Consider the following 14507-nt stretch of genomic DNA (forward strand, 5'->3'; position numbering starts at 1 on the left):
TGAAATGGATCAATATGTTTGCATGGGTGGTTTTGAGATGTGGAATGCACTTTCACTGTTGTTTAATGCAGCAAAGGCCATGGATGGAATCCTGTGGTATCATGACTTTGATGGTCGAATAGTATTCAATCAGGTGGAAGACTAATGCATGAGACACCTGATTCTATCCCAAAAAGTTAATACTGGGAAGACAGATAAGGCAAAAGATAAGGCTGATGCATTCACAACAATCTTTAGTCAGAAGTGCTGTGTGGATGATCCATCTCAGGTTCCTCCAGTGCTCCCCAACATCACAGATATCAATCTCCAGCCAATTCGATTCACTCCATATGATATCAAGAAACAGTTGGAGGCACTGGATACTGCAAAGGCAAAGAGCCCTGATAACATTCGGCAATAGTACTGAAAATGTGTGCTCCAGAACTTGCTGCTCCCCCAGCCAAACTCTTCCAATGCAGTTACAACACTGGCATCTACGCAACAACGTAGAAAACTGCCCAGGTATGTCCTGTACACAAAAAGCAGGACAAATCCAACCTGGCCAATTACTGCCCAATCAGTCTACTGTCCATCATTAGTAAAGTGGTGGAAGGGGTCATCAACAGTGCTCTGAAGCAGCACCTACTCAGCAACAACCTGGTCAGTGATGCCCAGTTTAGGTTTCGTCAGGATCACTCAGCTCCTGATCTCATCACAGCCATGGTTCAAACATGGACAAAAGAGCTGAATTCCAGAGGTGAGGTGAGAGTGACAGCCCATGACATCAAGGCCACATTTGACCGAGTGTGGCAACAAGGAGCCCTGGCAAAATTGGAATTAGCAGGTATCGGGGGCAAACACACCGCTGGTTAAAAGCCATACCTGGCACAAAGAAAGATGGTTGTGGTTGTGGAGGGTCAGCCATCTCAGCTCCAGGACATCTCTGCAAGAGTACCTCAGGGTAGTGTCCTCAGCCCAACAATCTTCAGCTGCTTCATCAATGACCTTCTCTCTGTCGTAATGTCAGAAATGGGAATGTTCGCCGATGATTGTATCATTGTTCAGCACCATTTGTGATTCCTCAGATATGAAGTACTCCATGCTCAAATGCAACAAGATCTGGACAATATCCGGGCTTGGGCAGAGAAGTGGCAAGTAACATTCGCGCCACACAAATGTCAGACAATGACCATCACCAATAAGAGACACTCCAACCACTGCCTCTTGGCATTCAACGGTATTGCTATCACTAAATCCCCCACTGTCAACATTCTTAGGGTTACCATTGACCAGAACCTCAACTGGTTTCACCAAATAAACACAGTGACTACAAAAGCAGGTCAGAGACTAGACGAGTAACTCACTCCTGACACCCCAAAGTCTATTCACCATCTACAAGGCACAAGTCAGCAGCGTGATGGAATATTCCCCATTTGCCTGGATAGGTGTAGCTCCAACAACACTCAAGAAGCTTGACACAATCCAGGACAAGTAACCCACTTGATTGGCATCACATCTACAAACCCTCCATCATCGACGCTCAGTAGCAGCAGTGTGTACTATCTACAAGTTTCAATGTAGAAATTCACCAAAGATTCTTGGACAGCACCTTGCAAACCCTCGACCACTTCCATCTAGAAGGACAAAGGCAGCAGGTACTTGGGAACACCACCACCTGCAAGTTCCCCTCCAAGCCACGCACCACCCTGACTTGGAAAAACCATCATAGTAGTTGGGTCAAAATTCTCTCCCTACTGGCATTCCGGATCAACCCACAGTAAGTGGACTGCAGCGGTTCAAGAAGGCAGCTCACCACCACCTTCTCAAGGGCAAATAGGGATGGGCTATCAATGCCGGCCAGCCAGTTTCGCCCAAGTCTCACAAATGAATTTTTAAAAAATTGAATAGCTTTCCCATCCTGTGACCAATTTGAGACTTTTAAGTAGGCAATTAATATCCCTGGAAGGACCTTAATTGACTGGCACTGGTTTAACCTGTTGTTTTCTTTTGGTGGGAGGGCACTCATCATTTTGGCTGTATAAATTTAAAACTGTGCGTGGTTACTTGCGGTTTCCCAGGAGGGTGCTTTTTTCTAAAACACTGGCACCTAGTTAAGGGGTCCAGCAAAGGAATATGGAGCCTGTTGAAAGCCATTTCTTGTCTTTGCTGCTGAACATCTTGCCCATGACCCCACCTGGAATTTTCTGTCCTGGCATCACAAGTCTTAGCATCCAGATATTATCCCGGGCTTTAGGTGGCTAAGTGCTCAACGGTGGTGCTACAATTCAATAGAGGGCAGATCTCTAATTGCAGGAAAATATTGGAGGGCAGGACATCCTGCCTCCGTGTCTTTGATTCAAGACGAAGGTCCACTGCAGCTTGTCAAACATCAGAGTGGCACACGATACTGTGGCAACATGAGGCTCACATCAGCTCTCTGGCAGTCAGTCAAAAACCCCATTCCCACCGTGTGATTCCACCCTTTGTTAACATTTAAGAAAGGTTTAACTAGTTGTTTGAATAAATGGAGCAGAATTTGATATAGGAACAGGATAGGAACAGGAGGGTTAAACAACAATGTAGTTCAATTTGTTCAAACAACCCAATTCCATATTATAATTGCAAAGTAATGCAATTGTAATACTTTTACGTTTCAGGATCTGGGTCAGGAACTGACAGTGAAAGGGGACAAATCAAGATGAAAGGGTAGGATATCATAAAACACAGGAGGGGAGACGAAGCTGTGGGACTGGGGGTTTATCATAAATGCATTTGGAACATCAAGGACTGATTAGGGATAGTCAACATGACTTTGCGCATGGGAAATCATGTCTCACAAACTTGACTGAGTTTTCTTTTGAGAATGTGACTATAAAAATAGATGAGGGCAGAGTAATAGCTGTTGTCTACATGGACTTTAGTAAAGCCTTTGACAAGGTTCCGCATGGTACGCTGGTTAGTAAAATTAGATCATATGGGATTCAGGGAGAGCTTGCCAACTGTCCCCTACCAAAACTGGCTTGACGGTAGGGACGGAGAATGGTGGTGAAGGGTTGTGTTTTGGACTGAAGGCCTGTGACCAGCAGTGCTCCATAGGGATCAGTGCTGGATCCACTGTTGTTTGTCATTTACAAGAGAATTTAGGAGGCATGGTTAATAAGTTTACAGGTGACACCAAAATTGGTGGTATAGTGGACAGTGAACAAGGTTTTTTAAGATCCAAAATGGATCCTGATCTATTGAACCAATGGGTTGAGGAATGGCAGATGAACTTCAATTCGAATATATCTGTGGGATTGTACTTTGGTAAGACGAACAAGGGCAAGACATATACAGTTAATGGTAGGTGCCTGGGTAGTGTTGTTGAACGGAAAGACAAAGGTGTTCAGGGACCTAGTTCTTTGAAAATTGTGTCACAGGTAGAGATGGGTAAGATGGCATTTTGCACAATTGCCTTCATTGCTCAGACCATTGATTATAGGAGTTGGGACGTCATGTTGAGGTTGTACAGAACATTGGTGAGGTCACTTTTGGAGTACTGTGTACAGTTCTGTTCACCCTGCTATAGGAAAGATATTATTAAATTGGAGAGGGTTCAGAAGAGATTTATCAGAATTGAAAGATTTGAGTTGCTAGGAGAGGCTGGTTAGGCTGAGAATGTTTACTGGTGTGCAGGAGGTCCAGAGATGACCTTATAGAGGTTTTTAAAATCATTAGAGGCATTAAAAAAAGGTAAATAACAAAGGTCTTTTCCCCGGGGTGGGGGAATTCAAAATGAGATGTCATATTTTTAAGATGGGAGGGGAAAGATTTAAATTAGACTGAGGGGCAACTTTTTCACACAGGCTGTTTCATAATTGGAATGAACTGTCAGAATATGTGATAGATGCAAGTATTGTTTAAAAGACATGAATAGGAAAGTTTTAGAGGGATATGGGCAAAATGCACACAAGTGGGACTTGTTTAGTTTGGCAAACTTGGTCAGCATGGACAAGTTGGATCGAAGGGTCTGTTTCCATGCTATATGACTCTGTGAATCTAAACTGGATAGGTCTTACTTTTCTTAAGACTGCTCTACATCTATAACATAGTTCCATACTTAATAGATAACGTCTAGAGCTTGACGGACATGTGCTATACCTAAAATTATAGATAAGTAGATAGCTAACCTCTTAAAAAGTCAATTATCAATTGTACAATAAATGGTGTTTAAATTACCTGGTTTTCGAGGTCTGCTTTCTTTTGCTTATTGGTTTCCAATTGTTCTTGCAGTTTTTCCAGTTTATCTTGCACTTCCTTAAGTGCAGCTTGCTTCTTTCTTAAACCATCCATTGCTATCTTCAATTCACCTTCAGCCAGTGCTAGCTTCTCTTTCTTGGGAGCTACAACTTTAGCCACTCTATTAAAAAGGAGGTAGGTTGAGCAGATGAGAAACAAAAAGACTTATTATATCTCGTGTATTACAAAATTGAAACTGGTGAACAGAATGAGATTTAAAATATTCTATCAGCCAAATATAAGAACTTACTTATCATAGGAGTCGATTGCAATAACCCATTTGCAGAGGCCCTCAGCTGCTGTGGACGCATTACGAATCTTTTCTGGAATAAATTCTGGATTTGTTATGTATTTATTCCTAATGACATTTATGATGGCTGAAGGAATATTGTCCTTGTCATACTCATGGAGAGACTGTAAAAGTTTCATGTCACCCAGTACTTTTTTGGCAGGGCCCCAGAAATCTTCAATTTTTTTACCTGATCCAGTAGGATCTGGAATTCTGTCTGGTTTTATTCCTTTTAAAATACAAATTGCCTCCATAACTAACTTTACTCCAGCTGGGGGACTCTTCATAGACTTCATCACAGTAATATCCTAAAAGAAAATTGAGCATTCAGCATTGTATCATGATAGCTTACATGTAATTATTACAGAATTCGGGTTTGCAACAGATATATTACTAAAGTTGCCATAGGCAACCATAGGGTTCCTGTCTCAGTAAAGAGGTGGTGAGTTTAATCTGATGGTCACCAAGCCTCAAGTGAAGGATGGGGTTGAGAATGTGCTACCTTCATGCTAACCTCAGCCAGTGGAGGACTAGAACCCACATTATCAGCATCACAAACCAGCCATCCAGCCAAATGTGCTAACTAACCCTATTAGGATCTTGCTGGAAGAATTACTCCACCCTGGTGAAACCCACATAGGTTGTAGCTAAACAAGCAACACTAAATGCAAATGACTGAAAACCTTACAACACTCCATTCAAGGTCATCTTTAGAAAGCGTTATCCAAAGGGAGGTGGTCTGAAATGCATGTGTTTCAATCCAAAAAATTAGATTGAATTTAGATGTGATAGACGGGGAGGTAAAAGGGCTAGGAGAGTTGCATTACTGGTAAGGGAGTATCTCACAACTGTACTGAGGGAGGATACATCAGAGACTCACACAGTGAAGAACTGTGGGTAGAACTCAGGAATAGGAAAGGTGAAATCACAATACTACAGGCCTCCAAACAGCCATCAGGAGATAGAGGAGAGAATATGTAGACAGATTTTGGAAAGATGTAAAACTAGCAGAGTTGTTGTGATAGGTGATTTTAACTTCCCTAATATTGACTGGGACTCACTATGTACTAGGGGCTTGGATGGGGCAGAATTTGTAAAGAACATTCAGGAGGGATTCTTGACATAATACGTATATAGTCCAATTTGGGAAGGAGTTATATTAGATCTGGTTTTGGGAAATGAGCCCAGCCAGGTGAGTGAAGTTTCAGTGGGGGAGCATTTCAGGAGTAGTGAGCATAATACTGTGAGTTTTAAGATATCCACGAATAGGGAAAACCTCTTGGGTGAGGGCATTAAATTGGGGTAAGGCGAATTATAACAATATTAGGCAGGAACTGGAGAATTTGGATTGGACGTGGCTGTTTGAAGGTAGATCTACATCGGATATGTGGGAGTATTTCAAATGGCAACTGATAGGAGTCCAGGAGTGGCATACCCCTGCAACAATGAGGGATAGATATGGCAAGATATGTGAACCTTGGATGACCAGTGATGTTCTGACCTTGGTCAGAAAGATAAGGAAGCATACATAAGGTCAAGGAGAATGGGAACTAATGAAGCCCTGCAAGTATATAAGGAAAGTGGGAAAGACCTTAAATAAGGAATTAGAAGTGCTAAAAGTGATCATGAAAAGTCATTAGCAAAAAGGATTAAGGAGAATTTCAAGGCTTTTTAATACAGATATAAAAAAACAAGATGGCATCCTGGGAAAGGGTTGGCCCACTCAAAGACAAAGGAATTAATCTGTGTGTGAAACCAGAAGAGGTAGGTGAGGTCCTAAACAAAGACTCTGTATCAGTATTCACCAAAGAGAAGGAATTAGATCTCATAGAAGGAGTGTCAAATCTCTAAGCCAAGTTGCTATTAAAAAGGAAAAGGTATTGTCCATCCTTAGAAGTATTAAGCTAAATAGATCCCTGAGTCCTGATGGGATCTATCCCAGAATCTTGAGGGAGGCAAGAGAACAAACTGCTGGAGCATTGGAAGACATTTTTATTTCCTCTTTGGCCATGGTGAGGTCCCCATGTACTGGAGAATAGCCAATGTTGTCCCATTGTTTAAGAAGAGATAATCCTGGAAATTAAAGCCCTGTGAGTCTCACATTGGTGGTAGGGAAATTATTGGAAAAGATTCTCAGGGACAAGATCTATGTGCATGTAGAAGCAAATGGACATATTCGTGATGGACAGCATGGTTTTGTGCAAAGGAGGTCGTATCTCACTAGCTTGATCGTGTTTTATTGAGGAGGTGAAAATGAGGGAAAAGCAGCTGATGTTGCCGACATGGACTGCAGTAAAATCTCTGACAAAGTCCTTCATCGCAGACTGGTACAAAAGGTGAAGTCATGTGGTATCAGGGGTGAGTTGGCAAAATGGATACAGAACTGACTTAGTCATAGGAGGTAGAGGAAAGCAATGGAAGGATGCTTTTTGGAATGAAGGGTTGTAACTAGTGGTATTCCACAGGGATCAGTGCTGGGACCTCCACTGTTCGTGATCTACATAAATGTTTTGAAGGAAAACATAGCTGGTCTAATTAGTAAGTTTGCCCACCATACAAAAATTGGTGGAGTTGCAGGTAGTGAGGAGGATTGTCAGAGGACGCAGCAGGATATAGATCAGTTAGAGGCTTGGGCAGAAAAATGGCAGATGGGGTTAAATCAGGACAAATGTGAGGTGATGCATTTTGGAAGGTAAAGTACAAATGGAAGTTATACAGTGAATGGCAAAAGGAACTGGATGTGTAGGTTCACAGATCACTGAAAGTGGCAGCACAGATAGATAAGGTAGTAAAAAAGGCTTATGGTATGCTTACCTTCATTGAAAGGGGCATTGAGCATAAGGATAGAAAGGTTATGCTGCAACTTTAATGGATTTTAGTTAGGCCACACTTGGAATATTGCATACAGTTCTGCTCACCACACTACCAAAAGGATGTGGATGTTTTGGAGAGGGTACAGAAAAGGTTTACCAGGATGTTGCCAGGTCTAGGGGATTTTAGCTATGAAGAAAGCTTGGGAAGACTGGGTTTATTTTCATTGGAACAGGAGGTTGAGGGGCATGCTTATAGACGATTATAAGATTGTGAATGGCATGGATAGAGTGGAAAGTATAAGACTTTTTTCCCAGGGTGGAGGGGTCAAGGGGTCAATTACTAGGGGACATAGGTTCAAGGGATGTGTGTGTGTGTGTGTGTGTGTGTGTGTGCGTGTGTAGATGGTGGTGGTAGGAGGGGGAGGTGGAACGGAGGGGGAGGTTTCAAGTTTTAAAATGATGTGCCAAGTGAGTTTTTCACACAAAGATTGGTGAGTGCCTGGAATGCATTGTTAGAGGAGTGTGGAAGCAGACACAACAGCAGCATTCAAGAAACACCTGGATGAATACATGAATAGGAAGGGAATAGAAGGATATAGATCCTGTAAGTGAAGACAGTTTTAGAACAGAAGGGCAAAATATGTCGGCTCAGACTTGAAAGACCAAAGGGCCTATTCCTGTGCTTTATTGTTCTTTATTCTCTTAGTTCAATTCTCCTGTCTCAAATTGATATAAATAGCTCTTCTGTGGGACCAGGAGGATCATAAGTCCTCCCCTGCCTTGGATCAACCCTTTCCAGACTGCATGAGCAACTAAAACCTATGTACCTGGGATTGTTTGTTCAAGAAGAATTAGTTTCTACCTGTCTCAAGCCCCACTTTAATGGCTGGTACCCCAAGCAAAAAATTATGAATCCAATTGGATTAATCCTCTCCGGGATATGTTTAATTTGTTATGCATTTCACCCAAAAGAAATCACTTGTAGGACAGATACTTGCAAAACTGTGAAATGTGTCAGCCCTTCTACATTGAAAAGGCATATTATAATTTAACAAGGTGAAAACTCTGAAATACTTGTCTTTCACACAGATAGAGCAGTAAAATTAACAGCTTGGTCCTTACTTGTGTAGTGAGTGTATCAAGGGCTGCAAGTGCAGATTCCAGAATTGGCAAAGCTTGTGCCAGATCAGCATCACATTCATCCTTAATTGCTTTGGCAGCCATGGCTTGATCATTTGCTATGATTTCATCAGCTTTCACAATCTCCTCTGTTCGTGAGACCTCAATAGACTCTTTTTCAATGATTATCATCATTTCATCTACTGCTGAACTCGCGACTATTAGTTCAGGCTGCAGGGCTTCCAGTTCTGCCTGCATTGTAGCTACCTGAGATGCAGCAGATTCAAGCTTTTCTAAACCAACTTCATATCTTCTTTTCATCTTCACTACTTCACTAAAGACAGAACATACAAAACATTACCAACATTTTAGAGAACTGGTATGGTGCAGAATGAAGATTAAAGCCCCAATGACCTTTAGTGCCATAATGAACGGTTTAAATTCCTGCTGGAACAAACAGCACATGTAATCAGCTCCCTCTGAAACACATCCATTTCACTCTCTGCTCCTGAATGTCTGCATAATGTCATGGCTACTGGGCCCACGCATCCTCAGACTCTTTTTGCTGCTGCCCTCCGGATTTGAGTTGTTTTAATACTCAGCAACTATTCCAATGTTCAGCATTTCACACCAAAGAAAATTTGAAAAATAGTTTCGAACTGCAAATAATCAATATTCAAAAGTAATAAATGGAGAAGCACTTGTCAAACAGCCAGATAGCTGGCCCTAAAGTAACTGCATAAATGATAAACCAGAATTAAGTTGATACAGGTGAGGATCTCTTCAAATATTGCATCTAAAAGCCATGACATTCCCTCCATGATATGCTGAACTTAAGAACATGCTGTTTCAGGTGGTCAAAGGAATTAATTGAACAAGAAGTCCTTGATCCACACTGAGGACCGTTTCTTTAAACAACATATGTAAACAATATCTGCACTCATTAAATCTGTCACATCTTCCTGCATAAATGTGGAAAGTTCAGACACACATTGTTGTTAATGCATAAACTAGCAAATAACTTCAAGGGAAAAGGTTGTAAACCTCCAAATATTGATGGTTGACTTATGTTGTTAGGTTCACACAAATGGGATCCCATTCTTTGCTACCTCATTATTTTAAGAACTTGCTGAATTTCCACATTAAACTGAAATTAAACTTGCCACAGAAAGCAAGAGGTGATATTTACTAACAGTCAGGAAACTCTTTTAACAATTTGTTAATTATCCATTCTGTCCTAATCCATCTCTGTCCCAGAAAAGGAGCGAATAAAACTATTTAGTCTCATCCCTGCATATCTGAAAATTGTAACTAGGGGGTTTTGAAAATGTCACATTTTAATTTTCAAATTATTTCTTGAATATTACATTACTTCTCTGTTTTCACCCTCTCTGTCCAACAATCCCCTTTTTAATTTATTTTTCTGTACATGGTTTCACTTAATTTACCCCCTTCTCCATTGCTCCTCTACTTCTTTCTAACCCCTTGGTTAAAAGAGGTAAATTGTTGGAACTTACCATTCACTTCGGTTGCACCTGACCTCTTATGCTATTGTGCTACTGTAGCTCACAGATGATAATATGATTTATTCAAGCTGCAGGGTGCTACAAAAATTCTAACAAGTTACATCTCAAAGTTTGACTACAATACTTAAACTATTTCTGTGCTAATGTGAAGTAGCTGCTGTGAACAACTATTGACCACCTAGACCAATATGATTTTCCACCTTAACTGGGATCAACAGACAGGCATGTGAAAATGGGCAATATATCAATTTCTGACAGCAGATTATTGGAGAAATTGGAATATTGTATACTTTTGAACCTATTTTCTTACTCTTCTTATTTAGATGGATGGGAAGCTAACACGCCACAAATGGAAATATAAGAACATTGTTTTCCATATATTAGTCATTAGTTCATCTAAACCAATAGTATGTTGGCCTTTATTGGAAGAGGATTTGAGCACAGGAGTAAAGAAATCTTGCTGCAATCGTAAACTCTTGATAAGACTATACCTGAAGTTTCTGTAATAAAATAAAACAAAGGATGCTAGAGATCTGAAATTTAAAAATTCAGAAGGCGCTAGTGAAATTCAGCAGGTCCATCAACATGTTTGGAGATAAAGAACAGAGTTAACGTTTAAAGTCCAGTGACCCCTTCTTCAGAAAGTAAGGCAGCTAAGGTATGGTACTATCTATACTAATGATGAGAGGGTTGGGTGGGGAGGGAACTGAGACAGATAGATGGAGACAGTGGCCAGCCAGAAAGAAAAGAAAGGGACAAAGGGTTTCCTCTAGATTGGGAAGGAATAATATAGACTGTATGACTGTCCATAACAATGACCCAAGCTTCAGTTGACTGCCATTTCAGCACACTACCGTGTTTCCATGCCAACATTTTTGTCTCAGGCCAGTTGCAGCATTCCAGCGAAGCTCAACTTAACCTGGAAGAACAACACTTCATCTTCCACAATAGACATGTTACAGAGTTCAGGGCAAGAAAATAAAGGAGGCACATGACAAGTATGGACAGCTGGGATGGGATGAATCTTTTAAGGAATATAAGGGCAGTAGGAGTATACTCAAGAGGGAAATCAGAAGGGTGAAAAGTGGACACGAGATGTCTTTGGCAAATAAGCTTAAGGAGAATCCAAAGAGATTCTACAAATATGTTAACAGCAAATGAGTAACTAGGGAGAGAATACGGTCCCTCAAAAATCAACAAGGCCATCTATGTGTGCAACTACAGGAGATGGGTGAGATACTAAGTAAGTATTTTGCATCAGTATTTACGGTGGAGAGGGATATGGAAGCTAGAGAACTTGGAGAAATAAATAGTGATATCTTGGGGAGTGTATGTATTACAAAGGAGGAGGTGCTGGACATCTTAAAACTCAAATTCATGGGATCTGATCAGGTGCATCCTAGAACTTTGTGTGAAGCTGATTGCTGGGGCCCTTGCTGAGACATCTGGGTCATCAGTAGCCCTGGAGGGTGGCTAATGCAGTGCCTTTATTTTAGAAAATTGATCATGAAAAGCCAGAGAGCTATAGATCAGTGAACCTGACATCAGTGGTGGGTAAGTTGTTGGAGGGGATTCTGAGGGACAGAACTAACATGTATTTTGAAAGGCAAGAACAGGTTAGGGATAGTCAACAGGGTTTAGTGCATGGGAAATCATGTCTCACTAACTGGATTGAGTTTTTTGAACAAGTGACAAAGAAGGTTGACAAAGGCAGAGCAGTGGACATTGTTTATATGGACTTGAGCAAGGCATTTGACAAGGTTCTGCATGGTAGACTGGTTTGCAAGGTCAAATTACATGGAATCCAGGGAGAGTTAGCCATTTGGATACAAAATTGGCTCATAGGTAGGAGACATAGCATGTTGGTAGAGGAGTGCTTTTCAGACTTCAGGCCTGGTGCAAGGGCTGTGCCACAAGGATTGGCTGGACCATTACTTTTTGTCACTTGAATATAGAAGGAATGGTAAGCTTGCAGATGACACCAAAATTGGTGGTGTGGTGGACAATGAGAAGGTTATCTCAGCGCACGAGACATTAATCAGATGTGCTGTTGGTCTGAAGAGTGGCAGATGGAGTTTAATTTAGATACATATGATGTATTGCATTATAGGAAGAAAAATCAAGGCAGACTTATGCACTTAATGATAAGGTCTTGGTGAGTGTGGCTAAACATAGAGACTTTGGGGTGCAGGTTCACAGTTCTTGAAAGTGGAGTTGCAGGTTAAGAAGATAGTTAAGACGACATTTGGTATACTTGCCTTTAGTGGTCAGTGCATTGAGAACAAGAGTTGGAATATCATATTGTGCAGAACAGTTCATTGGTCTGGCCACTTCTGGAATACTGTGTTCAGTTCTGGTCTCCCTGCTATAGGAAAAATGTTGTGAAACTTGAAAGAGTGCAGAAACGATTTACAAGGATGTTGCCAGGGTTGGAGGGTTTGAGGTATAAAGAGAGGCTAAATAGCTGGGGCTATTTTCTCTGGAGAGCTGGAGGCTGAGGGGGTGAACCTATGGAGGTCTATAAAATCATGAGAGGCATGGATAGGGTAAATAGACAAGATCTCCAGGATAGGGGAGTCCAAAGCTAAAGGACATAGGTTTAAGGTGAGACCGGAAAGGTTTAAAAGGGACCTAAGTGGCAACGTTTTCACACATAAATTGCTGCCAGAAGAGGTGTTAGAGGCTGGTACAATTACACCACTTAAAAGGCATCTAGATGGGTACATGAATTGGGAGGGTTTAAAGGGATAAGGGTCAAATACTGACAAATGGAACAAGATTGGGGTGGGAAATCTGTTCAGTATGGACGAGCTAGACCAAAGGGTCTGTTTCCATGCCGTACATCTCAATGACTCTATGAGTCAACATTGAGTTTAACATTTGCAAAACATGAACTCCAGGTGCTGTCCTGTATGGGTTGATCTCTGCACAGTAAAAAGTGAGGTCTGCAGATGCTGGAGATCAGAGCTGAAAATGTGTTGCTGGTTAAAGCACAGCAGGTTAGGCAGCATCCAAGGAACAGGAAATTCGACGTTTCGGCCAGAGCCCTTCTCTCAGCACAGCCAACCTATTTTAAAGTACTCACAGTCCCCAATATCATCTCTTCTTCCCTGGAATACTATCAACAATCCTTTTTTCTGCTTCTCTCTTTTTTTTCTCTCTCTCTCTGAGCACTATCTCCCTGTCTGTATCATTTCATTACTCCATCCTCCACAGTCCCTGTCTCTGCCATCAGCATAAATATCACTATTCTGAACTGCTTACAGTTCTGACAAAGGTCCCTGGACTCGAACATTAACTCTGATTTATCTCTCCACAGGTGCTGTCAGACCTGCTGAGTTTCTCCAAGACTTTTGTCTGGTGTATCTTGTAGCTTTGGTTTCCTTACTTAAGAAAGGATATTCTTGCCATACTATAAAGGTTCATCAGACTGGCATGTAGTAAAGCAGGATTGTTCCACGAAAAGAAATTTCAGAGACTTAGCCAACATTCTCCAGAGTTTAGAGGAATGAGAAATGGTCTCAATAACTGTGCAAAATTCTTACAGGGCTTGACAGATAACCGCAGGAAGGTTTTTTCCCTAGTTTTAGGGGCTAGAGCCAGGGGACACAGTCTCGAGGTAAGAGCTAAGCCAATTTAGATTGAAATGAGGAAGAACGTCTCCATTCAGAGGTTGGTAAATCTTTAGAATTCTCTACCCTACAGGGCTATGGAGTCTAGGTCATGGAGTACATTAAAGACAGAAATCAAAAAATTTCTAGATATTATCAGTATATCTATGGATGTAGAGAAAATGCATTGAGGTAGAAGATCAGTCATAATCTATTTCAATGATGGAGCAGGCTTGTGGTATCAAATGGTCTATTCCTGTTTTTATTTCCAAATGTTCCTGAACTTGTGCCTCTGAACTGAGAGCTAATTAAATACTTTTGCAGTCTGCAATACATAATTGCTCTACAATCAAGATGAAAATGGGTTGGACTTTATGGCCACCAACAGGTAGGGAAGCAGGCAGCTGGACCTACATAGTTAATTGCAATGCCAATAGTGATGTTCCAGTTCCAGTCCATTTGCTGCAGTGTGATTTTAGGGAAGACACTGGACGGGCCTTCTGCCTGTGGTCCAATTGATGCCCTATATTGAGCAATTAATGGCATCTAGCCTAAACAGCTGTCAGCCTGGCATCCCAAAAGTTTCTGCAAGTCCAGGTCCATTAATGAATCCTTTCTCTTTGGCCTAGCTGTGGTTCCAGCAGTAGCCACCATTCTTGGTGAGCTGTGGCCAATTGGATGTGGTGGCTCTTCCTCCCAGAATAGTTTGGAAGTCTCACATTATAACCATTGAGCTAATGATGCCTGTCTGTTGAAAAATTACAGTGGACACAAATCCGCTTTTGACATTTACACTGGGGTTTGGGAAGCCTACCCTTTGTATATAATTCAGTGCAAGCCTCAATACCTGTATATGTTCTGGCAATGGGGAAAGAATGTCACTCCAAGCTTT

At 41.5% G+C, this 14507-nt stretch overlaps 1 protein-coding gene across 1 annotated transcript in view; it reads right to left on the reverse strand.

The window, feature by feature from the left end:
* dnah7 (dynein, axonemal, heavy chain 7) overlaps window positions 1-14507 on the reverse strand; it is a 343519-nt gene that overhangs the window by 163372 nt on the left and 165640 nt on the right. Inside the window, exons 38-40 of the mRNA XM_060828125.1 lie at window positions 8482-8812; window positions 4508-4854; window positions 4198-4378 (exon numbers count right to left, since the gene is read on the reverse strand). Of these exons, the coding sequence (XP_060684108.1) occupies window positions 4198-4378; window positions 4508-4854; window positions 8482-8812 (859 nt within the window). The remainder of the gene's footprint in view (window positions 1-4197; window positions 4379-4507; window positions 4855-8481; window positions 8813-14507) is intronic.

The sequence above is a fragment of the Hemiscyllium ocellatum genome, chromosome 7 (assembly GCF_020745735.1).
Source record: "Hemiscyllium ocellatum isolate sHemOce1 chromosome 7, sHemOce1.pat.X.cur, whole genome shotgun sequence".
Lineage (NCBI taxonomy): Eukaryota > Metazoa > Chordata > Chondrichthyes > Orectolobiformes > Hemiscylliidae > Hemiscyllium > Hemiscyllium ocellatum.